Source organism: Silurus meridionalis, chromosome 13, assembly GCF_014805685.1.
Source record: "Silurus meridionalis isolate SWU-2019-XX chromosome 13, ASM1480568v1, whole genome shotgun sequence".
NCBI lineage: Eukaryota > Metazoa > Chordata > Actinopteri > Siluriformes > Siluridae > Silurus > Silurus meridionalis.
In genome coordinates, this window is record NC_060896.1 from 27,916,020 (window position 1) to 27,941,844 (window position 25,825).

Below are 25,825 nucleotides of genomic sequence, written 5' to 3' on the forward strand. Positions count from 1 at the left end.
GCAAAACAAACTCTATTACATATTAAAAAACACAGATTCCAATTGAACTTTAGAAAAGTCGTAGAGTATCTGATTTGAGCACTATTTGAGTATTTGACTCGGATTGAACGTAGAATCAAACATGCACCAGTCCTCAACACCGAGACACGTTTTAATGAAAAGCCAAAAACAGTGGATTTGTGAGGTTATTTCCTAAAATACAAAAATTTTATACCTCAACACTGAGGTAGAAGTAGAAGAACCTTCAGTATTTAATGAAGCTGACTGTGATTTGACGCACTCAGAAAACAGCAAAAATCTGAGGCCAGTAGTGCTAAAAAAGTCGCCCACAGGCAGTAGATGAAAATCGGAGAGTGTTAATGACGTCTTCAACAAAAAAAAAATTAAATGGAATTCAATTTATTGAATCATAAAGGTAGGTGAGTAGAGAATAAAAGTTTTTTATATCGTTGATACTCAGTAAAACTAGAAAATAGCTAACAAATTACTTACAGTACAATAAACTGAACCTTTGTCATTAAGGAAAGTTGTACTGTTTCACCGTGTACTGCACTCTGTATGGATCAAATGAACATAAAGCCACTTGACTTGACTTGACTTGACTTGACTTGACTTGACTTGACTTGACTTGCCATGAAATGCACAACCTGCCTACATGTATGTTTCAGCCTGTTGGAGAAACCAAAGAATCCACAGAAAACATGTGCAGAACAAATGCACATAAGGGATGAACTGAAAACACTGAAGCCTTTGAAAAAGCGATTATTAATTATATTTATTACTAATCATATTGACAATAATCTGTGGTTGCTAAGCAACATATCAGACAGCACAGTGGCAGTAGTGTAACAGTGTTATTGGTTTAAAACAATAAAAATGCATTATACGATATAAATTCCACGCTCCATTACAAGCAGTTATTCGTAACACTCCAGATACTCCATAGTGTTTGTGCACCTGTGTTACATAATACTGTTTAAACTGAACGACAAAGAACTTTGTCCTTTGTTTCACCTCTGTGTGTGTGTGTGTGTGTGTGTGTGTGTGTGTGTGTGTGTGTGTGTGTGTGTGTGTGTGTGTGTGTGTGTGTGTGTGTGTGTGTGATTAAGTGATTGAGTGTGCGAGTGTGTTGTTTCACACACACTCTTTCTCCAGAAAAACATATGACATAATGGTGTTGCGGTTTATCTTCCAGATATTGATCGCTTGATTAGAAAACGTGTGGAAGAAGGACATAAAACAGTAAAGTTATATAAGAATTCACTCTGATTTATATTCTAGGAACGAGGTTCAGTCCGAAGCCATTGGGAACATATTCACATGGTTACAAGGATTTTATTTTAAAGGTAAAATGTAAATAAATATGATTTTTATTATTTTATTAATGATTTTTTGTGTGATTTTTAATATTTTAGGGTGAAAATGGCGACTGTGGGCATGTCAGGGTTATGAACATCAGTAAAGCTATATATATAACTCATAAAGCTTGCTGAAGACGACCTGTCTAAGAGCATGAATTACTGTTACCATGCCCTGTGGTCTGATGAGACTGAGATCAACTCGTTTGGCTCAGATGGTGTCCAGCATGTGTGGTGACGCCCTGTTGGGGAGAACCAAGAAAATTGTATCTTGCCTACAGTGAAGCATGGTGGTGGTATCATCATGGTCCGGGGCTGCATGAGTGCTGCTGGTCCTGTGGAGCTGCAGTTCATTTACAGCAGCATGGATTCCAACATGTACTGTGACATTCTGAAGCAGGACATGATGCCCTCCCTTAAGAAACTGAGCTGAACGGCAGTTTTCCAACATAATAACAACTCCAAACACACCACCAAGATGAAAACTGCCTTGCTGAGGAAGCTGAAGGTGAAGGTGAAGGAGTGGCCAAGTATGTCTCCAGAACTGATCCCTATTGAGCACCTGTGGGGATCCTCAAACAGAAGGATTTCACATCCAGTAGCTCCATGATGTTATTATAGAGGAGTGGAAGTGGATCCCAGCAACAACCTGTTGAGTCTGGTTCCTCTCAAGGTTTCTTCCTCATAACATCTAAGGGAGTTTTTCCTTGCCACAGTCACCACGGCTGCTCATTAGGGATAAATGCACACCATTCACCTTCACTGTTGATTTCTGTAAAGCTGCTTTGAGACAATGTCTGTTGTGAAAAGCGCAATAGAAATAAACTTGACTTGACTTGAACCTGTGCAGCTCTGGTGAGTTCCATGCCAAACCCATGCTAACCTCTAACCAGCATCCAAAATTCTACTGTACAAAGGACACACGCATCAGAACTTGACCACGAGTAAGAGACCAGGGTTTTGACTCGGCCTTTAAATTCCGCACATCTCAGTCCGATTGTGCATCTGTGGGACGTGCTGGAATACCAAAACTGATCCATGGAGGCTCCACAAAGATATTGAAGAAATTAAAGGATATGCTGCATGGCATTGTGCAAGGTACTAGAACACATCTTCAGAGATCTAAGTCCAGATCTCCAAGGTTCTTCTAGCTGGTAGCAAAACAACACAATATTAGGTGGGTTTGATATTATGGCTGATTATTCCTTTTATATCTGAAAAAATACTATTTAAAGGCACAATAACAAACAAATAAACAATAACAATAAACAAATGATAAATAATAAATACAAATTTTGTATACACTTTGAATTTTTTTCTGCTATAGAAGCGTATTCTCGTTTTCCTCCTACAAATGTCACAAACTTCATACGAGTATCACATGTAAAGTTTACAACACACACACACACACACACACACACACACACACACACACACACACACACACACACACACACACAGTTCACCTCTGCTGCCACTCACACTGAGAAGAGAAAGAATAGGACAAAAGCAAAAATACAAGGAGTAATCAAGCATCCACAGAAATTCACACACACACACACACACACACACACACACACACACACACACACAGAGACAAAGAACGACAAAAAATGTGTATCTGATCTGCCAATGCGGCCTGCCAACATCGACAAGGGTCTCTTTTTAATATTCATTTTGAAACGCAGATCTAATGGACAGCCGATTGAGGACAAGTGAAAGGAGCTAATTATCTCTGACATGCTTGTTGCTTGCTAATTTCCTCGTTCTATGTAACGGAAGCAAAGGGTCCAATTTCAGACAAAGCCACCAGTAAGAGTTTTATCAAACAGATCGATGAGGACAATGGCGGTGGATTCGGCAGCTTCTCTCCCACTGACAGCACGTGGCATGTATTAGTCTTTCGCATCTGATTCTTGAAATGAAGTTGCTATTAAACAATAAGAAAATGAGAATACAAATAATTGATAGAATTTGTTGTTTTATGCAGTAAAGTTGTAAAGTGTAGTAGAATGTTTATATTTTGTGGTTATGGTGTAAAATTAGAAGAATTTATGTAAATAATTTTTACTTATTTAAATTGCAATAAAGTGAAAAGTTTAGAGAGTAGAAATAAACCAGCTGAAAAAAAGTCCTTGAGCTTGAGAAAAATGGAAGCTACTGTAGAGCTCAAGGTGTGATTACTGTAATGTGCTCTACCTGGAAGCCTTTCAATCTGATGTAGCTTCTTCTCAGGTTTAGCTTCAGGTTTTTGATTGGGACTAGAACATTTGAGTTGAGTGCTTCACTTAACTTCCACTGGTGCAAAGTGTCATTCAGAATTAAGGCTCTTCGCCCTTTTTCCCTGAATATGAAGATTGCTGTTTTGCAGATTTGATCCGAATCGCAGAAGATGCTTGACACGCTTCGAAAAAAAAAAAAAAAGACTTCCAGGACACATTCCAGAAACAACACTAGGGGGCGCTGTATTGCTCTGCAAGGGGACTGTTTTGAAGGCGATCATGTGGAAGCGTAGATTAATATTAAGTATTGTTTTGTTAACAGAACTTGTCTCTAAACTTTATGATACCACCTCGTAAACATTTCATACACATTCGTGCATGAGTGCAGACCCCCTTACACGGTTCGGCGCCTGTCTATCGTTCAGATCTCATCTCCATCAACATTTGCCCAGACCAGCTAGCTCCTCAAATAGCATACAGGTACCTGCTCCAGAACACGACAGGGTAGGTGTCAGACCATGGCCCTACAGTAGGTTCTGGAAAGAGTTGATTTCACATCAAGTCCTCACCTGATCATGATGATTTTAAGTCACGTTTTTATAAGTTTTCACTTTTTTGTTTGTATCTGTTGGATTCTTTCCACAGCACTTTGGTCAACACTCGCTTTTAAACGTGTGACTAAAATAAATAAATTGAACAAATGTAGATAAACATGTCAATCACAGGCAACTCCTGAGGACGAGCGAGAACTAGTTATTTCCATAATCTAGATTTTATTTACGTTGTTTAGACATGTGAGCTCGTTAGCAAGCGAAGTTTGATCAGAATGATAAACGTTATGTAAGGAATGAGCGCTGCACAGACGGAGCTCCCCGAACCAGACGTCTTTCCTAATCACAGCTGTGGTTATACAAACTGCACTAGTTAAACACACTCAGGGTTAAATGGTGACACTTTCCCACAATGTCCTGTGTACATGCCACATGTTAGGCCAATCAAAGACGGAGATAATTGCTAATGCATATCACACTGCAACAATTGCATATTAATCCTGCTGCAGGGGCCAATTGATCATTAGTGCATCAATATGCAGTTTGCATAAATTTATTCCCCATTAAATGGTCTATGTTTGAGGTGACAAGGTCATTGCTTCAATAATGCTAATGGCCTTTCGTCCTTTAACGCCTAGTCTAAACCAATGAAGGGCCACGTCACGGATTTGTGAAGTAATACTCAATAGCATTATGTACAGCCCAGTTAGAACAGCTGGAGGGATTTTATTGTTTATTAAAAGTTACACACTTGCAATAAACAGTTCTCCTTCTTGCAAACTGCCTCACACTCTTGAATAAATATCTTGACATCTGGATCTTTGTAGCTTATTGTATAACTTAAAAAAAAATCAGCAGCACTTTGCTCCATTTCTTCATTAATTTATTTCCTTTTTTACCTCTAATCCAGATGTTTGATGTCTGTTGATTTAAGTCTCAGCCAGTCGTTTGACCTTGAATCTCCGATCCATATACATGAGCTGCTCGTATCCTCGGGGCACCAAAGCGCCGTCCCCAAACCTGCCGATAAATTTGCCGGAAGAAAAGACGGAGTGTCTACTGAACCTGTCAATAACGAATACAGAGTAAAAAAAAGAAAAGGAAAGAAAAGACATAAAAAGAAGAATGTTCACCCTCTGCCACAGTATCAACATTTCTTATGTAAATTCCTATTTCTTTTATGTATTTTATACAAGATGGTCTCAATATTAGAAGATGGACATGTAGTATAAGTTATACTCAAAAATTGTGTTTGTGTTTGGTAGTTTGGTTGATTGTTTAATTGTTTGTTTGTTTGCTTGTTTACTTGGTTCTTAGTTTGTTTGGAGTGGCAATTAACAGTAGAACTGACACACAAACAGTGGATAGAAAAATAGGTGAAAATCAAAAACATGCAGATGAATGAATAAAAGATTTACTGGCTGGTTTTCTCTCATTTAAATAACTCAAGAAGTCACACTGGAGCTTTTCTGTAGAACTGAGATGCCTCCTAGTGGAGGTTGAGAAGAACTGCACCCTGTTGTCTTTATTTTTAGCAAGAATTTGACTTTTTTCTAAAATAAATAAATAATAGAATAAATGAATGAATTAATAAATTAATGAATGAATGAATGAATTAATTAATTAATTGGAAATTTTATTTCATTTTTTCGAAGTGAAACAGGGAGCATTATAATAGTGTAACACATTCAATGGCATTAAATGATGTGAGGTCATTAGGAAATGTAAACAATCGCTGTCTTACTCTTGATGGAACATGAACTGGATGTTACTATGGTTACAGGTGTTTATAAGCAGCACATTTATTACACATGCTAATTCAAATGACAAACGCAAACGACCTGTGTGTTCAACTCTCTGAACGCACACCTGAACTTCCAGCCAATCAAAATCCAGTATTCACACTGAGAAGGGGATAAAGTCGAATATATTACAACCTCAATTCCAAAAAAGATTGAGACGCTGTTCAAAATGTGAATCAAAACAGAAGGCACTGATTTGCGAATTTAATAAATCAATATTTTATTAAGGTGTAAATAGATGCAGTATGTAGTTTGTAGGTTTAGATATGAAGACCTACCCTGAAAGAGATGGATGAAAACCTGTATATACTGTAGCGTTCAGCATTAAAGGAACCTCTCCAAAATGTGCACACTGCCCATTCCACAGGCACTAATGCACCTCCATACCATCAGAGATGTGATAACAAGCCGGATGATCCCTCTCCTCTTTACTCTGAATGACATGGTGTATATGGTTTCCATAAAGAAATTAACATTTGTCTGACCACAGAACAGAGTTCTACTTTTCTTCAGAACATTTTAAATGAGCTTCAGCCCAGAGAGGATGGTGGTGTTTCTGGATCATATTCACACATACCTTCTTTTTTTGGTGATAGAGATTTAACCTGCATAACCACATGATGGTGCAGCTGCATAAACACGGGTGCGAGGTCAATGTAACGGAGTGTGTGTGTCGTCTGACCCGGCTGGGCTGACTCACTCCTGGATTACGAGGAGGATGTCGACCTCTTCATCGCCGTTCCTACCGCTAGGACCTGCAGCCTGGCCCGCTGAATAAAGAGCCTTTTCTTCACAGCTGCATGATCCTCCTGAGGAACTGTTCTACGAGCTTGGAGGTCAAGTCAAGTTTATTTCTATAGCGCTTTTCACAACAGACATTGTCTCACAGCAGCTTTACAGAAATCAACAGTGAAGGTGAATGGTGTGTATTTATTCCTGATGAGCAGCTGTGGTGACTGTGGCAAGGATAAACTTTCTTAGATGTTATGAGGAAGAAACCTTGAGAGGAACCAGACTCAGTAGGGGAACCCATCCTCATTTGGGTGACATCAAGAGTGTGATCATAAATCTTTCAACAATACAGAACACTGGAGAGTGAGAACTAACATGAGTACTGGAGTATAAGATTATAAGTAAATGTTCTTTCATCAGTCTTTGGTATAAAACTAGGAGCTACTGAGCTCAACATGTGTGATCATCACAAATCCAGCAACAGCTTCTCCATGCCAGAGCCTTTAAACACTCCAGGAGGTCCAATGTCAAAACTCCACACATGTAGCGGGATCCAAATGGCACTGGTACGTCTCTAGATGGTTCAGGATGTTTGCGAGTTTGGCATCTACTTCTTTAAAGTCCATAATCTTCACGAGGTGGGACGTGACTGGAGCTGGCCAAACCTCAGGAAGCCTCGGGATGGGAGGTGGTGCCCTGCATGCTGATGTTTCTCAAAAGGTGGTTCTTCTGTGGTTATTTATTCTACAAGTATAATGACTTACTTAGGAACACAGAATGATTCGATGCCAGGGTATTGGGACATCAGACTTTTCCAGTTACATGTGGTTCCTCTCTAATTTGTTAGCACAAATGTTGCAAAGCCAGATCCATGAAGATATTCTATACATGTGTTGGGGTGGAAGATCTACTGAGCTCTGACTTCAACCCTATTGAACACCTTTGGGATGAATGTGAACGCTGACTGCACCCCAGGTCTCCTCACCTTCTCACCAACATACAGTAAATACCTGACTTTACTCACACCCATGGCATTAAATGAGCACAAATCTCCACAGAATCTAGTGGAACATCTTCCAAGAAGAGTGGAGGTTATTGGAACACAAATGAGATGTTTAAAACGAAGCACATAGCAAGCTGAAATTATTATTGCCATGTAGTGTATATTTACTGGCTCACGCAGGCGGTGAAAAGGACAGCACATTGTCAAATCACTGCTTCCTAAACACTCTTGACAAGCAGTTTGTCTCGAAAATCAGAAAGAACGTCAACTGAAGAGACTCACGACACCCGGAAGCCCGACACGTCACTTCCCATCAGCACCGGTTTGAAGGGAAAGACAGACTCGATGCTCTGATGGAAGAGAAAGATACACAATGAGATGATTGACTGCTTTTCTTGGTGGAATGTGTGCAGCAGGGAACCATTATATTTGCTGCGTTCGCTTCAGTGGGAAAACCCGTGCCGAAACGCCACCTGCTGGACACTGAGACCAGGTGCACACTTAGAATTTTTTTTTCTTTTGGTTTTGTGAGTTATAGTCAAAAGCAGCATTTGTCAACGCATGTTATGGCACACACACACACACACACACACACACACACACACACACACACACACACACACACACACCCCAGTCAAATAGTGGTCTTTTTTTTTTTAAAGAAGAAGGGAAAAAGATTAAAATAATTAAATAAAGAAATACAATTTTGTTTTACAGAATGTTTTTTAAACTTCTATTTCTATAATTAAATTTGGCAGATTTTTTCTCTAAATAGGTTCAATACTACATTTTAAAAGTAACTTTATTTTACAAATAAAATCTAATAAAACAAAAATATTATATAACAATGAATAATATATACATCTACTATTATATTAAATAATTTTAAAACAATATGCCAAATAATAAACCAATTGATACAAAACCATATAACTTTAATAGAATCATTGTAGTGCTGAAGTTTTCTAGAACAAAAAATTTAAGGAATGAGTCTCCAATGTCAGTGGGGTTTTTTAATAAAGATTAAATATTTGTTGACAAATTGCAGGCAAATTTTTGTGGATGAAAAATAATTTAAAAAATATATATATAATATATATATATATATATATATATATATATATATATATATATATATATATATATATATATATATATATATAATCTAAAATATATATATATATAATATATATATAATTGCGTAAAATTTTTCATGAACCGCTTATATCCCTTGCGTTTTCTTTCCTGTTTAATTTGCACAAAAACACACACGTTGCCTTCATTTTGAATTCCCAGGAAATGCAGTGAAAAAAAAAATGCAGTGAAAACGAGGGGTCTTGTGGTTACAGTGAAGGGAGACGTGTTGAATTGTGTTCACTGGGTTTCCTGCTTTAGTTTATAACATTTGTTCACACTGAATGGGATCCTGTGTGTGATGCAGCGCTCTGTTCTACTGCACTTCTCTATAATACTGATGGTTTTTATAGATGTGACCTCATAATCATGGTATTAAGAGGAGGATTGATTCAGGCAGGACACCGATGATTATACAATTTTCACCACTTGATGGCAGTGTTGCACGAACAATAATAGCCACTAACCCATAAAACACCAGATAAAGAGATCAATATTATCTTAAAATTTAATCTTACATTTAATATTTGACACAAACTTTATCCCTGTAACAGATCACTCAAAGGAAAGTATGTTGAAAGTAATTATTTGCCTTCAGAATAAGCAATAATTATGATTACAAATGTATCAATGCAGAGAATAAATATACAGAAAAAAATAATATCTGGGCATAAAAAGAAAAAGTGAAGAAAATGAAAGAAATGCAGTATTTATAATGTAAAGCATTTATCATTGAAGATCCAGTGGGACCAGCATGTCCAAAAAAAAAAGGAATTTAAATCAAATAAGGTGAAGATGTGGGAATCCTCCATCCTCCAGTCGATCTAAAAGGACAAGGTGAAAAAATCAATCACAGGAACGAAAGGGTTCTGAGGGAACATCAGGACATCGATGATCTCGTTATGATCCGGTTTCCAGATAAGTAGAAAGTCAAAGAAGCAGTGATGTTCGAGCTAGTGGACCGAACCATTCACAACCGCTGGGATTCCCATTTCTACTGGACAAATATAGTCTGCTGAATCATCAGGTCTTCTCTTCCTCAGGTGGCTGAAGTTTGTGAAGCCGAGCTTCTTTGGCTGAAATAAGGAACAATGTGGAAAAAAGAAGAAAATAAGACCAACAGTAATTCAGAGAAAGTGCAGGTTTTGCATTGTGAATTGAAAATTTAATATATTTGTTTATTTTGTGCACTACTTCCTGTTACACACTACATATTACTGTAAACTAGTTCTAGGAAGATGCTCCTCTAGATTTTAAAATGCTTGTGGAGATTAATTCAACCACAAGGGTGTTCAGGTACTGATGTAGGTGAGAAGATGAGGAGGTCTGGGGTGCAGTCAGCGTTCACATTCATCCCAAAGCTTTAAAAATTTTTTTGAGCTCTATAGCAGGAGATCTTCCATTCCAACCCATGGAAAGCAGATCTTCATGGAGCTGGATTTGTGCACAGGAGCATCGTCATGCTGGAACAGGTTTGGTTCTTCCAGTTCAAGTGAAGAGAAATTTCATACTCCAGCGTCCAAAGACGTGTGAGGCTTTATTATTATAATGCTCTTTGCTCCACCTTGGGCCATATTTCACCTACACATCATGCATTAAGATCCTGTAGATCTCACCCAGCCCTGGATTATTATATAATAATCATATCTGAAGTCATACCCGGACTTTAGCGGTGGTGGTGAGCGGCGAGTGCCCGCTGGCGTTAGCGTATTCGTGTTTCTCCTGCTGAGCCTGGGTTCCCACCAGAGAGTTGAAGTTGGTGGTTAAGTGGCGCCTGAGCAGAGTTTTTTGAGGAGGGATGTTCAGCAACATGGCCAAAGTCTCAGAGGTAAACCGAGGCTCCAGGATCTGCAGATAAATCACCAAAAAAACATTAATAAAAACCCCCAGCTCTGCTGAATTCTGATTGGTCAGAAGGTGTTAATTGTAACTTACTATAAGCCCTCCGTGCACGCCACTGCCTCTGAGATTCGGAGCGTATTCAGCCAAGTCCACTGAGCGAAGCCACTCCATCACACGATGATTAGACCACTGGACCACCTCCGACGGAGACGTTTTATTCTGCGTGAACACACAGATACACAACATCGGATTGAAATCAAGAATTATTATTATTATTATTATTATTATTATTATTATTATTATTATTATTATACATTTTCTAGACACTAAATGCAAGTTAAAAACAATAATAATAATAATAATAATAATAATAATAATAATAATAATAATAATAATAATACAAAGAGTATATATCTTTTAATGGCTGATGAATTATTTAAAGGGTTTTAACAAAAATATATATTTTATTCATTATAAAGTAAAATGTAAAGAAAAAAAAAGTGTGTGTGTGTGTATATATATATATATATATATATATATATATATATATATATATATATATATATATATATATATATTTAATAATATTAATATTTTTTATATTTCTTTTTATATATTATATTATATTAGAAGTTAATATTATTGTATTTAATATTTAATAAATATTATTTATAGTGTTATTAGTGTTGTGTAATTACTCTATATATTTGATGTAACTGTAAATAGAATTATTATTTATTTTTTTTTTTTTATTTTTTTTTTTATTTACTCCATCATTTCCTTTCTTTGCTCATTCAGGGACTGGACTCTGTGAACACACACCTCGTCTCCTGGTCTGCGCCGCAGGCAGTGTGGGTTGAACTTGTTGGCGTGGAGAACGTGGATGGCACACTTGATGCTCAGATGATGGAGCTGACTGGTGACCTTTAGGAACAGAAGGTCATTCTGTAAAACGACGATGAACAACAACAGAAGCAACAATTAGAACATTAAAGCTTGTGATAGTCACGTTAGAATTAGTTTGAGACTGAAAAGTGAACATACCACTGTGAGATACTGGAGCACTCGTCCATCCACTCTGCTCTCATGGAACTGGTCTTTATACTGAGGTAAGCCAATATCATCCAGCCATCCTGAGGAGAAGAAACACACTCACATATCTGTTCTCTTGACTTAGTGTTACTAAAGGCAGAAGTTCTCAAACTTTACTTTCAGTAAACAGGTAAATATTCAGATTTCAGATCAACAAAAACTTCAGAAGAAATTAACAGCGTTAGAAAAGTACCCACGTGTCACCCAGATGTGATCGAGCTCCGAGGATTTCTCCATCGTCTTGTTGTTGAATGACCTGAGAGCCAACTGCAGTTTCTTTCTGTGTAGTGGATGTTTGATTCCCATTTCCTGTAACAGTAAATTGACACATAAGAAACATCAGACGAGCTGTTAGTCGAGGGAGGAGCGAGTTGCAGATGGTCACAGCCAGATCGCTGTTGCTGAAACGAGACATTGATGTTTCTGATTTTTCAGACACAATATGGTCAAAGGTTGTGTGTATTAGTTGTTCAGTATCAGCTTGTAAGCTCACACGGATCTGTACAATTCTAATAAAGATGTTGATGATCGCATTAGCATTTCTTTTCCCATCTAATCTGAAAGGTTTTACACTTTTTGGTTTAAAGTTGGTTTTCTGGAAAATGATTTACCATGTCTTGAACTTTTCTCTAGTAACGTTTTCAAAGTAAGAGCTACAGCAGTGTATGGAGAACGTGGTCCACACTCAACTAATCAGATTAAAGAATTGAAACTGTTGTATAACATATAAAAGCATCCAATAATACCTTTTCAAGTTCCTGTGGTGTGGCGGAGAGGAGAGTCTGACCGCTGATCACCCACTGACGCGTCAAGTTGACGTACTGACCGAGTCCGTAGTCCTCCAGCCAACCGCACACCTGCTCGGTGGTCCAGTTGGAGAACGGGACAGTCATGTCCCTGCGGAGCGATGGAGGAAACCAACCCAGAAATAGTCATAAAAATCATGCGAAGGCAAAGAAGAGACACTGAGTCTTTAGGTACTGAGAGTCAAGGTTTTTCTTTGGCACAAATCTGGACTCCTACCTGACAGATCGGGCCGAGTCAGGAGTTCGAGCCAGTCGGGGTCCAGCTGTGGCTCTAAATCCTCCCCTCCTAAACGTAGTGGGCTCCAGATCATCTCCTGAGGCCAGACCCCCTGATTGGGTCCTCCTGATCCTTAACACACAATCATTGTGTTCAATAATTAAAATCTAATATTTAGTAACCCGCATATCTCTTTTAACTAAACAAAAAAAATTGCATGCAGTACTCATGATATATACGTCATATACACTATACTGACAAAAGTATTGGGACACCTGACTTTTCCAGTCAATTTTATTAACTGATTCTCTTATAGGAGACATTTGGATGCTGGAGTATGAAATCTTTACTTAAACTACGAGACCCAAACCTGATCCAGCAATCAGACACTGCCCCTGTGCACAAAGCCAGCTCCGTGAAGATATACTTTTTATGGGTTGGAGTGGAAGATCTCCTCCTAGAGAGCTCTGACCCCAACCCTGCATTATTGTATATAAGGTGTCCATATTGTCTCCTTTTTTTAAGTTTGTTTTTCATTAAATTTTTTTTTAGGTTAAACGAATTTAAATTAAAAATCCATGAATTACATTGAAAATGCAAGTTAATTTCAGTAAATAATCTGTAAGTGGTGTATTTTTAGAGAAAATGACCATTTCAATAATAAAACATTTATTTAATTCATATTTATTTATTAATTGATTTTGTTTGAATTTTGTACACTGAAAATGTAGAAAGGGAAAAAAGTGAGAGAGAAAGAAAAAATAAAAAATAAATAAATAAATACGTACTTAATTAATTAATAAATAAATATAAGAAAGAAAGAAAGAAAGAAAGAAAGAAAGAAAGAAAGAAAGAAAGAAAGAAAGAAAACTTGACTAGCCGACTGTTGTACTAATTTCAACTGCAAGCAGTAGCTCATTATTATTTTTTTTTTTATATCTTTCCTTTTTATTTTTCATATTATTTTTCTTTTTCTTTGTGGGAGTTGGAGATGAATTTCCAATACAGCTTGCAGCTCTTTCCCAAGACAAGTAAAATTAATCATTAATTAATTTATTTATTGTTTGTTTGCTTGTTTGTTATCCGTGTCTTTTTTATTTTTATTTATTTGTTTGTTTTGTGGCATTAGTTGTATTTGCTGAATGAAAACCTGTGCAACATAAATTAAAGCTGAATTTCCTTTTTTTTCTAGAACAATTCAAACACATCCATTAAATCAAATAAAAATCATGTAGAAGAAAAGAAATCAGGTTTTCAGGTTTTTTCCCCACACTCTGCTGACCTGAGCAGGTTTTAGTGTTTATGTAGGAGCAGTCATGCAGATCTACTCACTTTCCCCACAGTTTGCGTATGCTCTTGTTGTTCTTCAGGTTTTCCTGTGAGACGGGAGAATGTTCTCCTGAATCCACCCCAGACGAAACGGGTGAAGAATCGCAGACGCTCGGCTCTTCCGCTCTGTCTGCTTTTCCTGTGGGGAAAAATAAATAAAAACACTCAGAGAAGTTTGGAGTAAACACAGAAAGACTTGATATTGAATGTGGGTTCACACAGAAGTGAGGTAGGGTTTGGTACTCCGTTAAGGACGTTATGGGATATTAAATGCATTCAGGATGTTTCCAAAAATCCGCTGAAGTGCAGTTGTGTGGAATGTAAATGTGTGTTTTTATTAAACCATAAATGGAATATATTGGCGGTAGTTTGGTTTGGTCTCCATTAAATCGCTCAAATTCCACACAGATTTTCTGTTAAGCCTAGAAAACAACGCATTGTACTTTTTATCTAGTTTATCAATTCCAAAATATGTGGGACATTTTGTAAAATGTAAAAAAAAAAAAATAAATCTATATTCTATTCACAAAAAAACAAACAAACATAAAATGTTTAAACTGAGAATATATATGCAATTTTAAAGAACTGATAAGGTTGCAACTGGCATCAAAAAAGGTTGTTTCGCACTGTGTAGCATCATTTCTTCTGTCTGTATACATCTGGGAACTGAGGAGACCAGTTGCTGAAGTTTTGGGAGAGGAATGTTGTGTCATATGTCTCTGGTACAGGATTCTAGCTGTTCAACAGTTCTGGGTTTTCTTTGTTGCGTTTGTCATTTAATTTTCAAATGGTGAAAGACTGCAGGCAGGTCAGTTCAGCACCCAGATTCATCAACTACATTGTCATGCTGTTGTAATAGATGCAGTATGTAGTTAGCATTGACTTGCTGAAATATGCAACGCCTTCCCTGAAAAATACTTTTTCTGGATACACTATTTATACCCAATATTCTGACCTATTGCTAATTAACCTAATAAGCTGCAAATTGTTTTTCCAACTAATTCATTTTAATATTAACGTTTTCCAGACTTTTGTTGCCCCGTCCCAACTTTTTAAAAACATTTTGCAGCCATTAAATTCAAAATTCCCTTATTTTTTCCTTTAAATTGTACATTTCCTCAGTTCTATGAATATATTCTATTATTTATGTTAACGTGCAAAATTAAATCATCACATTCAGTTTTATTTACATTTTACACAACTTTTTTGGAATTACACTTATATACACTATAGAATACTATTAACAAGCCCCTTCTGACCAATCAGATTTAAGAACACGTCGATGTGGATTGATATTACTGCACAATCAAGCTACAGTTTGAGTTCTTGAGGTCTGGTAAATATATCGGAAGGAGTAATGACACCTGATATTGTGCGGTTTCCGGAGTAAAAGCTGTTCTTTTGAACTGCATCGTGACACATGTGCAAACATCTGGGATGAGTTATAGCTAAAAAAAGCAGCTGAAGCCACAGGTCTGGTTCCACAGACAGACAGAGGGAGAAGGAGTGATAGTAAGGAACCAGGTTTTTCATACAATAATAATTCAAAATAATAATTAATATAACACATCTGTAAGAGTGATTTTACACATCTGTAAAAGTGATATAACACTGCTGACTGATGAGACTGATAGAAGCTCGTACTCTGATTAGTGTCTCCGTCCTGGCAGCTTTCCTGTGACCTCGACTCTGAGCTGTCGCTTTTATTAGAGTCTATCAGGATGCATTTCCCGTTCTCCGGGTTGGACTGAGAACTCTGATTAGAGGAGACAACAGAATGAGCAATAAATGAGTAAGTTGGCATGGACATTGTGTTATCTAATAGCATGGACACGATCAGCTGAGTGAGACATGAATGAATAAGATATCTGAATATGTAGTTAGTATCAGCACTGTACCTCGTCTGAGCATGTTGATTCTACAGGAGTCCGAGCCGGAGGCTACAGGATTCAAAGAAGACCAGAAATAGAATTAGTAAATATGAAAAGTACCACAGTTCATAAATACATCATAAATCATCAGCTGGACAACATCTTAGTTGGATATCTGATGACTGATTCTGATGATAGATAGATGTGAGATCAAATCAGGTTCGATCAAATGAGGAGGAATATTTAAACTCTGATGATTATATAAAACCACAGGTGAGCATATTGAATTAAATGGCATCATATAAATATACAAAATAAACTCAGTTTACTCATTTTGGTGTCATTTCCGGTGAATAAAAAGGCAAACCTTTTGTTCTGCTTCACTTTTCAGGTCTTCCTGGCTGCCGGACAAATTCCTCGACTGTGACCTGAGACAACAAAGCGACATCTTTGTGTCAGTAGTGAACACTTCAGTATTAGCGAAAGGATCTTCAGAAAGCATGATACCTTGATTCTGTTTCCTTTTGAGCAGATATTTTGGATGCAAGAAGCGGAGAGGAAGTGACTGAAATTGTCTGTAAAATAAATGAATAAACAAGCATTCATTTGTGAACATGAAGCTGTAAATATGTGAATATGTAACTATAAACACAGTATAGTGCAGAACTCATTATGGACAAAGATTCCACATTTGCTGTTATAATAAGCTCCAATTTTCTGGGAAGATGTTCTACTAGATATTGGAGTGTGCTCTATAGCATGAGATCTTCACTCCATCCCATATAAAGCAGATTTTCATGGAGTTTTGCTTTGTGCACAAGGGCATTGTCATGCTAGAACAGGTTTGGGTCTCCAAGTTGAAAACATTTTTATGCTACAGCATCCTGTACAATCATGCGCCTCTTGTTTTGGGAACAACCACAAGCTGGAAAAGTCAGGTGTCCCAATACTTTTGTCAATAAGTGTATAATGTATTGTATACCTCTGAGTGAGCTTTGATAGTGAGAGCTTTGGTCTTCACTGGTGCACTTTGCTCTTCTTCCTCACTGCTGCTCATGGGTCTGGCTGTGTCTGAGGAATATCAATTTAATAATTAAAACAATTGTACAAAATATAAAATGTTTTGTTGTTTAGTAGTTTGTTTGTTTGTTTTTTCATATTAAATGTAAATCTGGTCTGCCTTGAGTGTTTAACACTTCTGTTGCTCTGTGGGCGGAGTTTATTTCAGGGCCAGAAAGAAAGCCTGAATTGATGAAACCTTTCAGATCCACAGCTTTGTTTGAGGCTGTTAAAATATCATGCATTTCAATTGTGCAGTTTGACACAAAGTCATTAATTGCACCTTTAAGGAATATTTGTTATAAATTCTCATAATATTTCAAGTTCCCCAAAGACGCCAATGGATCCAGAATTACATTCCTTACAGCACACCTTCCATTATTACTCTTAAATAATAATAACGACTAAAGATTGTTTTTTTAGGTAGATTATTTACTGTTAAACAATATAAAGTCAGTAGACTTACGTTGGAACGAAGCTTTGCAGTCTCGAAATTGCCTGCAATGGCTCAGGAGAAGAGAAAGCTCCTCTATACGCCGATCCTGAAAGAAAAACAAGGAAAAACTTCAGTGAACAAATAACACATTAAATAAAATAAGACTGATATACAGAGGTCATATATAAGTTAGAAATGATATACATATAAACACATACAGTATATGTTAGTGAGATTTCAGTGTTAAATATCGAAAGCATGACAGAGAGAAAAAAGATTCGGATGAAGGAACTACTATTATACTTAAATTGAGAACAGGAAGTGAGCTGTTTCATTAATGTTTCTCAACATTCCACAAAATATGTGGTGGAAAAAAGAATAAAGCCCTTGTTACAGAAAATAAACCTTCAAGTCGGCACTTTTTTCATTGCACGAAACTGTTGTTGATTTTCTGAAATTGTGTAACGCAGTGTTTCATCCCTCAAGCATTGATTTCTAATAGAGTTATAACACATAGGAAAAAATAAACACATTCTTTCTACATTAAAACAAATTGAAAAGAGAACCATTTTAGAAACCAATACTCATCCAGTGAAATCATAAAAAAAACCATCAAAGAACCTATATTCTCTAAAAGTATACACCATCTCATGGTAATCTGGAACACTTGAGAAGCAGTGGAAAGTATCCGAGTGCTTTAGGAGGATTACGCAATCCTTTAGATTATCTGAAAATAATCTTCCTCCCCCTGAATGTTTAGAACGTGGTACATGGCAGTGCAGTTAAATGGAACGTTTTCTAAATTGCAGACTTGCGATTTGGCAGTGAGTTCAGAGAACTGGGTGTGTTTTCGAAGCGATGCCTCAGAGCAGACCCTGCCACGTCTCGCTTACTGCAAACACATGACCAGTTTTGGCACTGATCCGCACCTTTAAGTGTGGACCGAAGGAAACGGTTTTAGCCAGGGTTCTGTAAATATCTCCTGCTGTCTGAGTCCACAGACGGGAACAGGAGGTCCTGTGTGCACAAAGTGGTTTTCATTTACTCTTCCACATGCCCGAAGGAGGTGGCGTGAAGGTAAAGACGTCACTCTCAGAACACTTATTGCGAAGGATTCAAAAGTTTACTGCATTTTTTAAATTGCTTACGGTTCTGGTTTTCTACAGGGGTCTTACTCGGAGTAATAAAAGCAAACAAACGCTTATGTCTTTGGAATAAAGAGTTCTAGGAAGTGTAAGATCCCAAAGGCTCCTTTTCTTTAGGTTCTTAAAGTTAAAAGTTAGCAGGATAATTAAAGCCTCCTAATTTCTATGAAGGAGTCAAACTTAAAACCCTTTCTGACTGAATTTAAGTGCTTTCTGAAAGCATTTAAACAGACAAACAGAACTTCCCAGGGTTCTCTTTTAGGTAGGAAAAGATGCAGTAATTTATACCCAGATTACACACACACACACACACACACACACACACACACACACACACACACACACACACACAATTACTAGTTATTCAAATTCATAATAAAGTTTTTTTTTAAAGTAAAGCACATTGTGGTAGAGCTGTGCAACAAAAATGTAAAGTGCCCCACTAGAAGGTTTATGTACGGTTCTCTGAGCTTTCTCCTTGAATAACAACTGAAGAATCTTTTTTCATGAGTCTAACAAAGCCACTGATTTCTGAGACCAGAAATGCTCTTTACCTTCTCATCATTGGCTGCAATTAGTAATTCCATTCCAGCTTTTAATTTTAGAAGTTCTTGATCTGTTGAAAAAAGAAACAAACATGTTTACTATGTTTACCAAAAACAAACGTGAATGTGTGCTTTCACTGGTATTTGGATTTCATTAGAAACATACTCGGTTCTTGCTTACAGATCACATTTTCACAAAGACATTGTTTTGTCCCTTTTTGCACACCATGTTCCTCTTCTCAATGCTAGTTTCCATGGAAGATAATTACTCTCACCTGTTTCGTGTTACCACCGTCCGGTTATGTATTTAAACTCCCCATGGCTTCCTTGTTTTTTGTTTGAGGAAGGATCTACATATGAATTCAAGCACAAACGCACCCACAACGTTTTGAAATAAATATCAGGTTAATTGCTTAAACCGGTTCAGAAGATGGTCTGAGAAACAACGTCCCACTCCCACATATATGCAACCAATTCTGTAACTTAGCATAAAATGAATTGTGATCACTCCTGTCTGCGTTTTAAAGGAATTTTGACCTAACTACCTGAGCTCAAAAAAATCCTGACCCATCCTGCCTGATCTCCAAGGAATTCCAAATAATCCTACCTGGTTTCATAGAAATTCTGATCAGTCGTGCCGCTGTCAAAGAATTGATCCTACATGGTCTTAAAAATAATTCTGAATGATCCTGTCAACTTCCACATGAGTTTTGACCAAACCTGACTATCAAAGGAATTCTAACATGCTTTTCCAATGGAATTCTTACTTAAATTACTTTGTCTCTAAGGAATTCTGACCCATCCTGCCTGGTATCAAGGAAATTTTTACGAGTCCAAAGGAGCTCTAAACAATCTCACTCGCTCCTGGAGGAGTTCTGGCCTAACTTGTCAGTTCTCAAAAGCATTCTACAATCCTTTAATTCAATCTAGTCCTGCCCAATCCCACAGATCCTCTTGACCACCTACTAAAGGAATTTGGACTTATTTAGCATTAATATTTGCATATTTACATATGTATATTTACTAAAGGAATTTAACTAAACTGCCTCCAATAGAATAAAATTCAAGAAAAAGGACATTATTGTGTGTGTGTGTGTGTGTGTGTGTGTGTGTGTGTGTGTGTGTGTGTGTGTGTGTGTGTGTGTTAGTGATCCAGTATGCTAAACTCTTACGTTTAGTGTTGAGCCTTCTCCTGTATAGCTCTTCTAATGATGAGAACAGGATAAAAAAGAATACAGAGCTGTTGTTAGTCACCAAACAAACCATTCCAGTGCAAAACATGCAAACACTAATTATCTAAACACTTTTTAAACACCACAGACACCACTCACACTTGTATTGAACACAATGCTTGCAGTGTATTTCTGATTTAATTGATTAATTTAGATAAATGAAGGTCAGATTAGTGTTTTTAAAGCTACATGCCCGCAGCATTAATCTTTTATGACAATTTATATAAATCTATATGAATAAAGATATCTAAACTTATTAAATATAACAGGTGTCCAGCACCAGCATAGACATGTATACTGTATACAGTGGCTCAGATCACATTGTACTTAAAATTCCATCTTATAGTGGCAAAATCTTAATAATTTCATTAACGTAAAAGTGTTTCTAAAGATTTCTGGTTCATTCTGACTGACCACTGGTTCATTTCGGCATCATTACCAGTGAGGACGTCATGATTGTGTCCCGTCTGTTCATTCGGACAAAATGGGTTCAGCCTTGCAAATGAAGTCCCACACACCAGAGAATATTGAGGCTGTTCGAGCTGTGATCATGAGGAACCCTCGCCGTTCTGTTTAACAACAAGACTCATCACTGTGTTAAGCCGTTTTTTTTTCGAAATTACACACCCATACTGTAATGGGAGCAGATGGGACACACTCATGACGTCCTAAATGGTAATGACAAAACAGAAATGTTTAAGCATCACTCGCTCTGTCACCATTCATACGCACCACTTCACTGCTCCATTATAACTAACGGCAAGGGGTTCGAAACGAGCTCACACTGGTCCCAGAGTCGCCAACCCCTAGTTCCAAAGTTTCCCATTTCCCTGTGCCACTCTGTAAAATGTTAACATGTTCAGAAAAGAAAGCAATGTAGACCTACCTCTTTCTGCAATGTCAATGGACATGGGAGATCTGGACAGGAGCTGAGCCTGAAGGTTCTCGATCTCCGCATTCTTACACTGCAAAAGCTGCTGAAGCCCCGAGATTTCTGCCTGGAAATGATCATTTAAAGCATACTGTTTGTTTACAAACTGACTGGAAGAATAATGGAAAGTCTAATAAACATACTAAATTTGAGACCAGCATTAAAACCTGTGTTTCCTGAACTGGTCATCGGTTAAACCGTTCTTCAACTGACCAGTTTAATGATCCCTGATTGTGTATTTAGAATACTGCTATGTGAACACACACTGGTGATGGAGTTTGTGTAAAATAATTAACATTTCAATGAGCATGGGTTATGAAAGAAATAATTACTTCCTTTTTCTAATTAGTGCTTCTTTAAAAGAGAAAAATTAAAAGAGGATTAATAAAGAGTTGGTTTCTTCTAGCCAATTCCTCTTGCTAGATGAGGTTAATTGCACACCACAAGGACATTAACGGTTTTTTCAGCTCTAAAATTTTCATAAGAAGCATAAGAATCTGCCCAAATCTAGACTTTTTATCAAACACATTTTATAAGCTGCCAAACATTGTTTTGGACTGTTCCAAAGACTGATTTTTTCCACTCTGGAGTCCAGGGATGAACTTACACCACACTGATGTTCGGCATTACAGTTTGTGACCTTAGGCTTAAACACAGTTTCTAAGAAACTTCGAAGTTTCTGGAAAATCTTGATCTCCAGATGAGCAGGTTTTGTGCCAGCTTTGGGAAGTGATTTCCACATGTTTGCAGACATTTACATGCTTGCAATTTAGCAACAATTGGCCTTGTGTTGATGCTGGACAACATTCCATTAACAGGAGTTGAAGACTTTACCTGGGCAGCTGATGCAGGATATAACATAAAAGGTCCGGGAGCTTCAGAGGATCACATTGTAATGCTGAGATTGTTTTACTTTGTGTACATGCTGTTTTTTAGAAGAATAAACAGGAAACATGGATCAATGGTCCGAAAGCCGAAGAGATTGGACTTAGCATCTAGGTAAAGGAGGTGAGAAATAAAAGCATAATAAAGATTGGTGTGAAAAAGCAAGGAGGTGGAAATGATTGGAGAGGATGTAAAGTGGTGATGTATCTAAAAGGAAAAAAAGCCAAGAAATACATTTAAATTAAGAACTGAAGTGGTAGAAACAGTGGAAGATAAAGTGGAGCAGGTGGAAAAATAAGCAAATAAGCAAAAAAAAAAAAAGTAGACATGAGTAGAAATAGGAATTTACAAGACATGAGAGAGAAGCTGGAAGAATTAGGGCTACAGGGTAGTAGCTGGAGCGAGGAAACTCTGAAGGCTGAAAAACAAGGAAAAAGGTGAATATGGAACAAAAAAACATCTGGAAAAACAAGATCATGTAGATAAGTTCAGGTGAAGAATATAATAAGAGATAAAGGCAAGAAAGACAGTGTGGATGAAAAATAGAAGGAATGATCGGACAGTTAAACAAGGGGGAGAAAAAAATCAGAAGAAGATGTGGCATGAGGGTGATGAGATAATAAGAGGAAGAAGGTATCTGGAGAAGGGCTGAAGAAGGAGGTACTGTAGGGGAGTGTAGAGTGCAGAAATGAAGTTGGTTGGTTAACACTGATGACCAAAGTGTGAATGAAGAAGGCAGGGAACGGGGGGGAATAAGGAATTGACTGGAGGAAAGGGAAGAGGGGTAAGAATGTAAGCAAGTTCTTTAGGAAAGAAAAGGAATATGTGGAAAAGTTGGGAGACGAGGGGAGCAGGTGGCACCTGAAGGTTCCTGCTGTGCTCCTCCCACTGCTGCCTCTCCACCTGCAGCTGCTCCACCATTAGCCTCAGACTCAACAAGTGAGTCACCAGAGACCGGTAACACACATGAAGAGAATAAGAGATGGACAGCTACAGGGAAGGGGAAGTGAAGAAAAAAAGAAATACAGACCAAAACAGATGAATAAGAGAAAAGGTTGATTAAAGTGAAAAGTCAAGTGAGTCTGCGTGCAGAGAAAAAGAAGTTTAAGTGTGTTTTCAGAAGGAATTATAGCATGTAGATGGATCATCATTGGAACAGGATTTTATTTTTTTGAAGGTTTGTTAGCTTGTGAGCAGAACTGATAATAGATACAGCAGTTAAACACGGAGGTGAAGAAGCCTGCTAGGAAGTGCCTCCTGAAAAGAGGAAGATGCATTGACTTATGGGAAATACAATCAAAACCATTTTCCCGAAAGAGTACCGTCAAAGTACATTTCTCTTACAGTACCTTTGTTGCCTTGAGTTTTCTCTCATACTGCGACTTTTCATCCTCAAGTTCCTCGACTTTATTTTTGAGCAACCGCAGTTCCTGGAGCAGGTTCTGTTCATCAGAAAAAAAGAGAGAAAGAATGTTTATCTCAGAAGAGATGAACATCAAAAGTGATTTCATGCTGGAGTGAAAATTTAGAAGAAGTTAGAAGGCATTTAAAATGTACACTGCAACACACCGCATACTCATGAATATTTAAACTTTAAACTAAATATTAATTACAGGTCATTAATATGCAAATTGTGTTAATTAGTTTCAATATATAATGTAATACTGGGGAAAGTCTTCCAATCAGAAGATTGTGAGTTCAAATCTCAGCAGCACCAAAATCCCACTCTGGGGTCTTGAGCAATGCTCGTAAAAAGACACCCTTATCTAGAGTGTCTTCCAATTGTCTCATTTACACACGTGAGAAGTTGAATTGTCAAATGCCATTAATGTGAAAATATGCTGCATACTTTGTCGTAAGAGTTGAAGAAATCTAAATCTTGAATATTTCTTTACCTTTGTATTAGGTATAATTGTAAATAAAAAATAATTATACTGATAATGTAATATTTTATACATAAATATATAATTTTGCAAATGTAATAAATTGATGCATTAATAAATCACAATGTTGCAAAGTAATAATAATAATAATAATAATAATAATAATAATAATAATAATAATAATAAATTAATTTAATTATAATTAAATAAATACATAATTTTTCATCATTCTCATCAAATTGTCATTGTCACAAAGCAAATTTATAGAAACAAATAGAATAACAATAAGTATAAATGTAAAATTAATAAATTTGTATCAAAAAGTATTCTATCTGGAAGGAAAAAATTATCTTTATAATTTTAAGTTTATCTTTAGAAATGTATTCCTAAAAAGTCAACCACATGTGATGGTTGTAAAGGAAAAATATATAGTGTATTTATACATATATAGTATATACAGTGTGTGTGTGTGTGTGTGTGTGTGTGTGTGTGTGTGTGTCTGAACAGTGTTAAATTCTATAAAAAGCTATTCATCTACTTTAAATGATTTAACAACACATCATAAAAACCCACACAGCCCCTAAATGAAATTCATTCCCTGCATGAAGTCTGTTAGAAATATCTCCAGCCCACAGACCAAAACAAACAGCACAGAAATAAACCCACAACACGTGTTAATACGTTACATCAAGCACGAATCACCAAGCTCACTGTGAACACTATTACAGATTCTACAAACATTAGGCAGCCAGCACATGCCAGGCGATCAAAGGGCAGCTTTATAAGCAGGTTTCACATTCCAAGCCAAAGTCCAGATGTTGAAAAATGAAGCTTTACAAATCACTCAGGTGCATTGGATGCCTACACTTTCTTTCCCACAGTGACAGAGCTCCTCAGAACTGAAATTTCCAGAGCTCTGCTCTCCTGTAGACGTTCCTTCAGCCTCGGCTGGTTCATTCAGCGAAGCATCAGTACCAGAGTCTTCATCGTCCTGGTTCTTTACAGGTTTTTTCTCTTGGATTTTAGAAGAAAGCTCTTGCTGAATCTTACACATCTGCTCCTGGAGCTCGCTAATCAGATTCACTACACTCTGGTGGAGGAGGAGAAGCACACAGGGGTGCAAAATTGAAAGGCAATAGGAAATAAAAAATCAAAACATAAATAAATAGTGGATGCATAAGTATTTACACCCCTTTAGAAAAGTTTTGAAATGGACATGAATGATGCTTTTTACATCAAATATCTAGAAAAAAATAACCCTATTTATATAAAAGAAAAAAATGGCGGATAAAAGTGATGTATGCTGAAACTTACAGTATAATTCCAAAAGTATTGGGTCACCTGACCTTTCCTGCTACAAGTGGTCCTTTTCCAAACTGTTACCTCAAAGCTGGAGGCACTTAATTGTACAGTTCCTGTGATGAGCTATAATAAAATTTTGCATTCACTCGAACTTGGAAACCCAAACCTGTTCCAGCACTGCAATGCCCCTGTGCACAAACCGAGCTCCTTGAATATCTGGTTTTCCTGCTTCGAAGAGGAAGATCTTAAATGGCCTGCTATGGAGCTCTATAGTGCTACCTGTCTTTCATAATACACTTGTGGCTGATGAACACAAATATCCATAAGCACACTCCAAAATCTAGAAGAGTGAAGGGAATTATAAGAGCAAATTGGGACTAAATGTGGAATGCAATGCTCACAAATCACATACTATACTTATGACCAGGCGACCCAATACTTTTAACAA

The 25,825-nt window shown here is 37.1% G+C and overlaps 1 protein-coding gene across 6 annotated transcripts in view; it reads right to left on the reverse strand.

Moving 5' to 3' along the window:
* Positions 1 to 9,284: 9,284 nt before the first annotated feature.
* The window catches only part of ppfibp2a (PPFIA binding protein 2a), a 29,168-nt gene continuing 12,627 nt past the window's right edge, over positions 9,285 to 25,825 (reverse strand). For 2 of the 6 annotated variants that reach the window (XM_046864694.1, XM_046864699.1), the window contains 20 exons: positions 24,941 to 25,165; positions 23,542 to 23,634; positions 21,263 to 21,374; positions 20,317 to 20,349; positions 19,154 to 19,215; positions 17,485 to 17,560; positions 16,942 to 17,030; positions 16,467 to 16,534; positions 16,327 to 16,396; positions 15,987 to 16,028; positions 15,733 to 15,844; positions 14,092 to 14,227; positions 12,760 to 12,891; positions 12,483 to 12,633; positions 11,934 to 12,045; positions 11,689 to 11,777; positions 11,467 to 11,589; positions 10,738 to 10,863; positions 10,462 to 10,650; positions 9,285 to 9,878 (listed from right to left, as the gene is read on the reverse strand). In XM_046864694.1, coding sequence (XP_046720650.1) covers positions 9,756 to 9,878; positions 10,462 to 10,650; positions 10,738 to 10,863; positions 11,467 to 11,589; positions 11,689 to 11,777; positions 11,934 to 12,045; positions 12,483 to 12,633; positions 12,760 to 12,891; positions 14,092 to 14,227; positions 15,733 to 15,844; positions 15,987 to 16,028; positions 16,327 to 16,396; positions 16,467 to 16,534; positions 16,942 to 17,030; positions 17,485 to 17,560; positions 19,154 to 19,215; positions 20,317 to 20,349; positions 21,263 to 21,374; positions 23,542 to 23,634; positions 24,941 to 25,165 — 2,163 coding nt within the window. In that variant the 3' untranslated portion in view covers positions 9,285 to 9,755. The remainder of the gene's footprint in view (positions 9,879 to 10,461; positions 10,651 to 10,737; positions 10,864 to 11,466; positions 11,590 to 11,688; positions 11,778 to 11,933; positions 12,046 to 12,482; positions 12,634 to 12,759; positions 12,892 to 14,091; positions 14,228 to 15,732; positions 15,845 to 15,986; positions 16,029 to 16,326; positions 16,397 to 16,466; positions 16,535 to 16,941; positions 17,031 to 17,484; positions 17,561 to 19,153; positions 19,216 to 20,316; positions 20,350 to 21,262; positions 21,375 to 23,541; positions 23,635 to 24,940; positions 25,166 to 25,825) is intronic. The other 4 variants (XM_046864695.1, XM_046864696.1, XM_046864697.1 and 1 more) reach the window with 4 other exon arrangements.